Genomic DNA, 10,962 nt, shown 5'->3' with positions numbered 1-10,962 from the left:
GATCACTAGTGCAGTTTCACAATATTTGACCTATTCAGTTTACTTTAGCTCTGTCATTGGTTACGTTTTGTAAAGTAGCTACTACAAACAGAACAGTAATGTGCATGCACGCCAGATATCTGCACAATCCACATGCCTTCACAAGTCTTATACATTTCCAGTGTCCATTAACTGAGAGGCTGATTAGGAAGAGATACAATTGGCTTCAGCTCTGCCCACTGAAACCAGTTGCCTCACTTGGTTCAATTCTCATATTCATTCTTCTTGGTTAATCATTTGTTAAGTGGTCCTGTCCTCATATCAGACTGATGCCAAAACTTGAGAAGAGGATAAGAAACAGCATATTTTAGCAGAAAAGTCACATTACATTTAATTAGAACACAATGTTTTATTTGAAATACTGATTTGAGTTCATATTTTAATATGATCTTATACAACATAAAAACAAATACAATATAACATTTTGAACACATCAATAAAATCTTACTTGTTTGGTAGCAATCATAAGCTTTGATCACAGCTAACTTCAGGTTTTTGACTTGATGACTGTTCTTGATAATTCTTGGATAATTCTTGTACTTGATAATTCGTAGGAGCATTTCTTGGAACCTGTAACAAACACCCCAGATAGTGAATTGAGTGTTCTCCAGAAACCTTACATCTACTTCTACATCTTTAATCAGTATACAATGGAATCTTCTTCATATCTTTCTATATATCTTTATCATATCATAATTGCCACACACACATATACATCTCTGGATAAAAATAAGACCACTCTAATCTTTTCTTAAATCAGCATCTCCACATGTAAAGCAGTCATTCCATTCAAGTGTTTGTTGAATTCCTTCACAGACACAACTAATGGTACTTAATGTGATGCTGAATAGGTGATCACCTTAACAAAGTCCTATTCTAACGAGCAACAGTATAAAAACCACTGCTGCTGTCATCACTATTCTCTTGTTATAGAACCAGCTGAATGAGAAAAGCAGTGCTAGGACTACCCAAAAAGTAAGTGTAGTCAAAATACAGCTACAGACCATGCCAAAAGAGTTGAAAAGAAAGGTTCTTAATGAGGAAAAGAAGGGTTCAAGTGTAGCTTTACTAGCAGAGGGATACAGTAAGCATCAGGTTGCTTCTATCTTGAAAATTTCAAAAACTACAGTTCATAATAACAAGGTCAAGCAGCAAACACATGGGACAACAACAGCTACAGACTGGCAGAGGTCAAAAACGACTACTGACCGTGATGATCGCCACCTCATTCAAATGTCACTTAACAACTGTAAGATGAGTCATGTGACCTACAAAAAGAATGGCTTGCAGCAGCTGGGGAGAATTGCAAAGCGAGGACAGATTGAAACAGGCTTCTGGAGGCAGGGCTGAGGTCATGCAAACCTAGGAAAAAAGGCCCTTCATCATTGAGAAGCAAAGAAGAGCCAGACTGAAGTTTGCGAAAGACCATAAGGATTAGCCTGTAGAGGACTGGAGTAAAGTCATCTTCTCTGATGAGTGCAATTTTCAGCTTTGTCCAACACCTGGTCATGTAACGGTTAGACGGTATCTTGCACCTACTGTGAAATTTGGTGCAGGATCAGTGATGATCTGGGGTGTTTCAGCAAGGCTGGAATCGGGCAGATTTGTCTTTGTGAAGGACACATGAATCAAGACTCTTACAAAATTTTGCTGGAAGAAAACTTGTTTCCTTCTGCTCTGACAATGTTCCCCAACTCTGATGATTGTTTTTTTTCAACAGGACAATGCTCCATGTCACACACCCATGTCAATCAAAGTGTGAAGAGACCACCAGATCAAGACCCTATCATGGCCAGCCCAATCTCCAGACCTGAACCCCCACTGAATGATTTGGTGAAATTTCTCTCAGTTTTAGCCATGATGCGCAGTGTGCTGGTTTCATCAGGTGTGGGGATGTTGTAAAAAAGGGCCATCTGCAAAATGAAGTAAGAGACATCAGGTACAGTTACCCACACAGTCACAACGACAACTCTGAAGCCATTAGGGTTTTAGGTTTTAAACTGGTGCCAAAAAAGGCATTGTTTTTTTTTTTCTTTTCCATTTCTGTAATTGTTTTATATTCACAAAATGTAGTTGTGTACTTTGGTGGAGTACAGCGCCAGAGCCTAAACAGGCTTAAATACAGACAACATAATAACATAACCCCTAGGTGGTGTGGCTGCTAATATCCAACACACGCCACCTGAGTAAAGGCATGTACAAACATGAGACATGACAAGGTAACAAAGGAGTAACACAGACAAAAGGTTTACTCAAACACAAGTTTCTTCAATTCATGCTGGGAAACATGTAGAAAGATAGGGGCTGATTTGCAGTTGGCATTTTTATTGCCTTCTGGAAATTTCTTTGCAATGTTTGAAAAGGCCGTCCTGGCCTTGAAGTTTTAGTTTCAGGTAATTTAGATTGGAAAAATCTCAGTCAGGTATGACACAGTATTCAGCCATTTCCCGTCACCAAACAAATCCACAAATGTTGAATGCATCATCAAGAGAAAATCATGTACTTCTTTCAGCTTTTTAGCAGTTCTTTGTGGAGTCGCTGTCTCATTCTGTAAAAAGATACCAAAGACTACTGAATATCAAGATCAAGATGACACACTTAGTACAGTTGGACCTGGTAATGGGATGGGACCACGTGCTAGGCAGTGTCTTGCATGTTTAACATTGTGGTGGCTTGAAATTAAACAAGACTGATTTAGGTTTATTGTGATTATGAGAAGGTTATTTAAAATAAACACAAACATTTTTAAGAATATGTTAGAATGCAGTGGACTAATACTCATATTCAATAACGGAACGAATTTATGATATTGCTTGCTAACTTACTACATATTTAGATTGCCTGATGTATTAGTATAAAGAGTGTCGATGTGGATGTATTGGTCTATGTTCTAAGTGTTGATAGTGACTGCCTACAGAAAGTTTACTTAGACCCAGTCTCTTTGTGATTAATTTTAACTAAACCTAAAATAATCACAAAAATATCTTATGATAAGACAATCATTTTAAATAGCACTGGAATTTTAAAATGTTTTGGATGTCCTTGTATAGTTGTATTAGTTAGATGACTCCTTCACTAGTTTCAGTCAGCATCAGGTGACTCGGACTCCTTAGCAGTGGAGATCAGCTCCTACGTGCTGCTCGCTGTTCTCACTACAGATCAGCTCTCTGCTGCTGACTTGGGCTACGCCAACAGGATCGTCAGCTGGCTGGTGAGACAGCAGAATCCCTATGGAGGCTTCTCCTCCACCCAGGTATAAAGTATAGCTTTCCTTCTAACTCTTTATGTATTTACCGGGCCTGAATACACAGAGCACAAATCAATACTGTGTTGAAAATGTATAAATGGTTGTTTTTGTGTTTGGATCAGGACACAGTGGTGGCCCTCCAGGCTCTGGCTCTGTACTCTACCAAAGTGTTCCGCTCAGATGGCTCCAGCAAAGTATCTGTGCAGTCAGCAGGTGGAGACAGTCACCAGTTTGTGAAACAAGACCAACAAGATACTGTACTAGGAGAGACCATTGCAAGATGTTCCTGGCAGATATACATTTGAAATAAAATCTTCTTCTTGTGTATCTGTATATATACTTTACATTGCTATTTTACAGATTCAGCTTCATAGACTTGGCACAGACCACATATCATCTGGTTGATCCATGTTAAGATATATTTGCGTTTTTTCCCTTTTGAAATAGAAGGCTGTTTAAGAAAATTAGAATCTGCCAATAATGCGAGCAAATTTAGCAGTCAGGCCCAGAGACTGCACTCATTCCTACAAACTGACTGTTGGAGGACAGGAAATGCTTATGTTAAATTTCAAATCAAATAATAAAGGACTTGTGTATATACGGTCGTATTTACTTTATATTCTTTAATTATATGTGTATAATTTTTACTGAAGGAGCGTGTTTTACTATTTCTAGAATTACTTTCACTCTACTGTTAATTGGTGCTGTAATAGCCTCCGTGAATTTCCCTCTATGACTCTATACCTAAAGGTAAAAGTACAGATTTAAGTTGTTTTTTTGTTTGTTTGTTTGTTTTTTTACCATTCTGTGAAAACATCATCATTTACATACCTTCTAAACATAATAAAAAAAACTTCATATATACTCCGAAGTTCGTCTAATGTGTTTCGTCTTTCCTTTGCTGCTACTGTTGAACGCAAATTTACTGGCGGGGGAAAAAAATACAATCGCAGTGTGCGTCTTATGAAATACGTCACTTCCTACACAAGTCGGTCGATGTGACAGCTAAGACAACAATAACAAGACGGAAGGGGAACGGGACAACGCTAAAAGTGAATGTTCTTTTACAATGTTTTGTAGCCCTTTGAATCACTTGACATGAGTGTTTATTATTCGGTGACGTTAAACCAATGACCCAGCCTTTCTGATGTGCATGACATTCAGTGTAAAAAGCTCAGTTAGCTAGGGTAGCTAGCTAGCTACGTGCTCTGATTCAAAAGCATAATTCAGGCACATCGTTTTCCTTGGTAAGATGGGTATCCACAGATAGCTTGATTATTCAGATGCACATGCTCTGGTTGTCAAGACGGTCCATGCAATGATAGTCAGTTTCATTGGCCTTTTGTCATAGCTTGCTAGTATACTATACCAAGTTATTTTATTTAGCTCTCGTCTCAGTCGTTATCGCTTTACTAGCTTTGCTAGCTTGCTTTGCGGGTGTTTTTTTTTCCATGGAAACAACATTAATTAGAGTTTAATCAAATGTTATCTTTAACATTTCGCGATTTTATATATATATATATATATATATATATATATATGACTTGTTAATTGCAATGCTGGCGCTGGGAATCCTCGTCAGGTTTGAAATTTCGAAATGCCATTGCAGTGACCCTTGGAGCTGTATAGCTTAGTAACCTTAATGTGGTAATGACTCTTAGTTTAAGCAGAGGACGAAAATGTATGTTGGCTAGTCTTCGCTACAGTGCACGGTATTTGCGAAATGAATGCACCCGGAATATTTCAAAATATTTGATTTCTTAAAAAATTTGATTTCAGGGGTGTTTTTTTCTTTTTCTTTTATCACCTTCTTTGTAATGTAATTTGACAATGATGACAGGCTTAACATTTAAATGTTTCTTTGGAGACAAATTTTAAAAAATCAACAATAAGAAAGTTGCAAACTGACCAAGAAACGCTCTTCCTCCATTCCCAACCTTCCTCTTTCAGTGTGAATGCAAATGCATGCATTTCCATGACAACATTTTGTTGAGGATACCAGCCTTTGTTTTCTCACAAACAAAGGTCTACAAGAAGTTACTATTGCACCTGGGGTGTTTTGCAGAACAGAACTTTTCAGGGGAGTAAATACAGGATGGTTATGAAGCCCACCTTGAAAACTCCTGGTTGTTTGCACTGACTTGGCCTCCCCCTTATATGGTGTTTATCTCTGTTGTTCCTCCTCTGTGACCTCTATAAGGAAAGGCAGGCTGAGTGGCTCTTCACAAGACTTTCACGACTCTGCAAGTGTCCAATAACGTCAAGGTGAGCTAGAGCCTCCTTTTAAATTCTTTGATCTGTTTTCAGGTTCTTTTGCGCTAACTGCCACATAGGTCCACACTGAATTTCAGGGTAGAGGAAGTTCTGTGGTCATAAACAGCAGGTAGAATTCTTTCATATATGTCTGATTCCTGGTATGATAGATTACTGTTGAAACTAAGCATTGCAGTTAGGTCTAAGTGCTTCATAATATCTCAGTCATTTTACTTTAGGAACGTTTAAGCAGACCATTTGCCCTGAGCTTTTTGGTTTAGCTTCAGGTAAAATACACTCTTTACAAAATGACCTACTGGTGCCACTGTTGAGAGAACAGCTGAGAAAAACACAGCACTTGAGCACCGCTGTACTGTCTCAGACTTCAGTTCTGATTAACAGCTGCTCTTTTGGTCCTCCTGCTTCTGGGGAGCAGCAGCTGGACTGGGTGCGTGGGACAGGGCCATGGAGGCACCTGAGGGAGAAGGCCGCACATTCATGCAGGTGATCAGTGAGAAGTACAGTCCAGAGAACTTCCCGTGTCGCCGAGGCCCAGGCTTGGGGGTGGTTGTACCATCTGGCCCCCAGGGATCTCCAATGAAAGGTAAGGTTCATATCTGAACAAGAAATAGTCTAATAAAAACTGTGTAGTCAGAGAACTGAAAAAGAAGAAAAGAAAAAAAAGCCTCACCATTATTGTGTTGCTTTGTAGTTTTATTAGTATCCTAAACCAAGTGAATTAGGATTCACATTATTATTCATGTTGTTTGTTTGTTTACCTCCCAGACCGACTCAACCTGCCTAGTGTGCTAGTTTTGAATGCCTGTGGAATCAGTCAAGCAGGAGATGAAGGAGAGATTGCTGCTTTCTGTGCTCATGTGGTCGAGCTGGACTTGTCTCATAACAAACTCCAGGACTGGCACGAAGTGAGTGTCCTCTCGTTCTAACATTACAAGTCATGATTATACCATTCTTTTTCTCTTTCACAATAACGATTTCACACACCACATATGAACACTCTGCCCTCCAACTCTTTCCAGATCAGCAAGATCGTTAGGAACATTCCAAACCTCGACTTCCTGAACCTGAGCTCCAACCCGCTGAGCGAGGCATCATTAGAGCCGGAGTGGGCTGAGGCTTTCTCCAGAGTGCGCCGTTTCGTCCTCAACAACACTCAGGTGTCCTGGGACATTGTGCACACCTTCACGCGCGAGATGCCTGAGTAAGATCACCATGGCGTTTCTGATATGGCAGGATTTCGGTGACCACAAACTGTATCATCTGATATGGAGATTGAGGGGAAAGTGAACACTGCACTTAAGTATAGCTGGCCTTGACATGCCCTCAAGACCTGTGATGTCATACTGATTATTGTAAATTTAGATGAGAACTGAGCTGAAATCAAGTAAAATTTACTTTATGTATCCTAAACTCTTGGAACACTACATTCTGAGAACAGTGTTATAGCTTTAAAATAATTGGTCTGTTTGGTCAAACAAATATTAGATTATAGTGATCACAGTATAATCTGTTATACCTTGCTGTATTGTTGGTAGGGTGTACCTCGCAGGTACATTTTGTGTTTCATATTGCTTTTAGGAAGGTGTTCATCAATTTGTTGCACAGAAATATGAATGAAAATAACACTTAGACAGCTGAAGAGCTCTGTGTGTTAATTATAAATAGATCTTGATAGTTTGTGAAAATATATGGCTTTTTTTGTGATGGCCCACTAGTTCTACAGGATAATACCTTATCTGGTTTAGCTGCAGTCTGCATTCTAGCAAGGAATATGAAGTGCATGATATATTATTTCCACAGACAGGACAATCAGCAATATTATCATTTGAATGAATTAGTGCTGTAGTTTGGCCTTAGGGAACAAAGAATAATTTTATTAGACATGTATACCTTCTGCTTTGATTAATTCTCCCATTCAAAAAACATTTTAATTTCAATATTTTGACTCAGCGCTATAGAAGAGCTGAATTAAGTAGAGTCTTGAGGGTTCTCATAGAGTCTAAAGGTAATTATCTTTCACACAGATATATTCAAGAGATATGGGCATATTTAATTATTATTTAACCTTATTTATGTAATCTTATAGTTATTACTATCACTTAAATCCTGCTTACTGACTCAGTAGCTATTGATCTTGAAACTCTGCAATGAAAATTGGTGCAAAAAATTCTCACCTGAGTCTTTTTTGTTTTATACCAGTGGTTCACATGTAGCTCGGCTCACCATATTTATGCATATTTATGCACATTCATATTACTTCAGACTGGAGGAGCTGTTCCTGTGCCTTAATGAGTACAACACTGTGATGGCCTCTGCCACACCTTGCCCTTCGCTGCGGCTACTGCACATCACAGACAACAATCTCCATGACTGGAACGAGGTGCGCAAGTTTGGCTCTATGTTCCCCTCTCTAGACACCCTTGTCATGGCTAACAACAACCTGGGCTCCATCCTGGACTCCGGAGACACCCTCTGCCGCCTCTTTCCCAACTTGCGCAGCATCAATCTACACAACTCAGGCAAGAGTGCCGCTTTTTTATTTCTGGGTTCTTGGCTTCGGTCCTGGGGACCCACTGTCATTTACAGCTGTGCAGGAGTAAGACATTGGCTCTGCAAATCTGCAGTAGAGAATCTGTATAATTATTTTATTTAAATTAATTTTTAAGAAAGTGGTATTGTTAAATATCTTAACTTTGTCTAGTCAGTTTAACCTACAACCAAAAATGAATCGGCCTGCGTTATTTTTTCCTGTGTACGTATGTGTGTAGGCCTTAATCGCTGGGAGGACATTGAGAGATTAACCTTCCTCCCCAAGATGGAGGAGGTGCGGCTGCAGGGAATCCCTCTGCTGCAGACCTATACCAACACGGAGCGGCGCAGCCTCCTCATCGCACAGTGAGTGTCTCCCTGTCCCCCTCCCAGCTCACAGAAGCTCACGTTTTCCTCAAGGACATCCAAAAAAAAAAAACCAGCCCCAGCTGTCTCCTGCTGCCCCCCCAGATTGCCGTCGGTGACCTGCCTGAACGGGAGCGTGGTGACGGAAGGAGAGCGCGAGGACGCCGAGAGGTTCTTCATCCGCTACCATCTGGACCACTCTGAAGAAGAGCTGCCCCACAGGTACCTTCAGGACAAACAGGAGGCCCATAACCAACAGGGACAGTTTTATCACAAAGGAAACATGAACTTTTGTCATGCTTTGCTTTGTAAGGGTGTTTTTAAAAAATGTTGCAATGCTTTCAGATATTGTTAGAGGAGTGCACTTTGGGGCATTTGCGTAGCTTGTTCTAGTTTAGCACTTCACACGTTTTTCAAGTCGGCAAGAATAGACACTTATGAAGTCTCTTTTTTTCCGTTTATGAAAGATACCACTGTCTGGTGACCAAATATGGGAAGCTGGCACCACTGGCTGAGATCGATCTACGTCCGCGCTGTTATGCCAGGGTGGAGGTGCACTGCGAGGAGCGCGTGGAGCAGGTGAGCATCCGCCTCGACCAGACGGTGGCGGAGCTGAAGAAGCAGCTGAAGGCAGTGGTGCGGCTCTCTGCGAGCAACATGCGCCTCTATTACATTGACAAGGACATGTGCTCAGCCTTCGGGCCCGAGGAGATGAAGTATAACACGCGCGCCCTCCATTCGTACAGCATCCGAGATGGTGACGGAATCCTAGTGGTGCCCAAGACCAAATGACTAACCACGGGTGCCAGGACTGGAGTAAAAGAACCCTCTCTGAAATGGCACTACATAGGCTTCACAGTGTGTGCAAAATATGAAAAGGGTGGGGGCATCTAAGCTTGTCAGACTGGCTTGGATTCTGAAGAGACTACTTATGTTTTAAAGGGCCTGTCACTGGACACATTACTACATGATCAACCCACATACACACACACCTCAATGTGCGTGACCCTGCACTTGTTTCCGTAGTGTATATAAATGGCTTTTCTTGTTTTTGTTGACTATTCCCTTGAATGAGGTTTGCCACTAACTGTCAATAATGCCTGCCTCTTCAAGATGAAAGCACAAGAGCTATGGCAGTCCAAAAAGTGCAGGTATGGAAAACATGTTCCGTTCACGTCGGAACAGGTGAGTGCTGAATTTGCTAATGGTGTACGTCGGTGAATGTCAGCCTTCCTTGCAAAAGACTCTCAGGCCTCATCTGACATCTTATGGAGGGGCAATGCTGGCCTTACATGCTTACGTTTGTTTGTGTGTTTGTTTTTTAAAACAATGCTGAACAATGTTGGACATGGTGGAACTGAATGTGTCCTTTTGTTTATTTATTAATGTTCAGATGTTGCATGAAGAAAAGGCTAATTAGTTTACCCTAGTTGTTAGGGTTGGCAATAAGTATGATCATAAGAGAATTGGAACAACAGTTGCTTAAACCATCAATATCACTTATGATTTGATTCTGGTAATATTATATTTAGAGCAGATGTGATCGTGCTTTGGAGAGGACCATGCTGCTATGTGAGAGGTGCTTGTTTAATCAAATTCAGTCTGTTCCCATTCACATTTATGCTTAAAGTAAATATTGGCCAAAACATGTTTAATATTAATACATCTTATAGTTTTTATTATCAGTGAATCTGAAGGTGTAAGGTGTAAGATTGGCACATACTACACTGTATGTAGTAAATGAAGAATTAGTTGAAATAATAATAAGCAAATCAAACTTCCCAGTGTGCAGTGAAACATACAGTGGAGTTTGGATTCTGCCTCACATGTATTCTTATGCATCCTCTTCTTTGTTTATTAACAAGCCCAGTCAATTGATAGCTAATTTTCCTTACTTTTCTTCCTTTCCTTATTGATTGAGGACTAGTTGGACACTACTAATTTGTTCTTTGGCCATATGTTTAAAGCTGTAAAGATATATTTTGTTTTTTAGTAATGTTTCTGAGCAGCTATTTGTACTAAGTAAAATGCCATGTTTAGGACATATATGACAGCATGACCTGAAGGTCCATCCACATGACTAATTAATCAGTCCTCAGATTTGTCAAACACTAATGCTTAGTGCCATTTCATGTGGATTCCTCAGTTCTCTTTTTTTATTGTATCCTATTGGTGTTTTGGGGTTTTTTTAACCTTTTTTTTTTGTAAATCTTGTTTTCTTTATACAGCCACTGGTGCAAAGTCATTTAGTCTATTTCATATAATTTTTTCTCCCCTTTTTTTTTCCAGAGTATTATCATGTTGATGTTAACCTGATCCTAGAACATGTTCCACTAATAATTCTTCATTATTTATTGAAAGAGAAAGATTGGGAAGATGCTGTGATCAGTTTTAGGTGAAGCGCTGATTAGAAATGGACACAGTGCTCACTTTGAGTGCAAAATAATCAGTAGTTTTTCACAATCAAAACCTAGCAGTGTTTGGGTATTAGACGGCTTTTACCAATA

The 10,962-nt window shown here is 39.9% G+C and overlaps 2 protein-coding genes across 2 annotated transcripts; both read left to right on the top strand.

Annotated features, from left to right (window-relative positions):
* Positions 1-2,628: 2,628 nt before the first annotated feature.
* LOC113569772 (ovostatin-like) lies at positions 2,629-3,591 on the top strand. Its single transcript, XM_035533962.1, has 3 exons — positions 2,629-2,655; positions 3,119-3,292; positions 3,409-3,591. Exons 1-3 carry the CDS (start codon positions 2,629-2,631, stop codon positions 3,589-3,591), a joined length of 384 nt encoding a protein of 127 aa, XP_035389855.1.
* Positions 3,592-4,271: 680 nt separating this feature from the next.
* Positions 4,272-9,812, top strand: tbcela (tubulin folding cofactor E-like a). Its single transcript, XM_026997782.2, has 9 exons — positions 4,272-4,338; positions 5,487-5,551; positions 5,976-6,143; positions 6,326-6,465; positions 6,580-6,761; positions 7,823-8,079; positions 8,329-8,455; positions 8,561-8,677; positions 8,923-9,812. The coding sequence occupies exons 3-9, from the start codon at positions 6,005-6,007 to the stop codon at positions 9,245-9,247; spliced, it is 1,287 nt and encodes a 428-aa protein (XP_026853583.2). The 5' UTR covers positions 4,272-4,338; positions 5,487-5,551; positions 5,976-6,004; the 3' UTR covers positions 9,248-9,812.
* The last annotated feature ends 1,150 nt before the right edge of the window (positions 9,813-10,962 follow it).

The sequence above is a fragment of the Electrophorus electricus genome, chromosome 15 (assembly GCF_013358815.1).
Source record: "Electrophorus electricus isolate fEleEle1 chromosome 15, fEleEle1.pri, whole genome shotgun sequence".
Taxonomy (NCBI): Eukaryota; Metazoa; Chordata; class Actinopteri; order Gymnotiformes; family Gymnotidae; genus Electrophorus; species Electrophorus electricus.
Note: the sequence above shows the minus strand (reverse complement) of the source record. Positions and strands in the feature narration are given on the sequence as shown.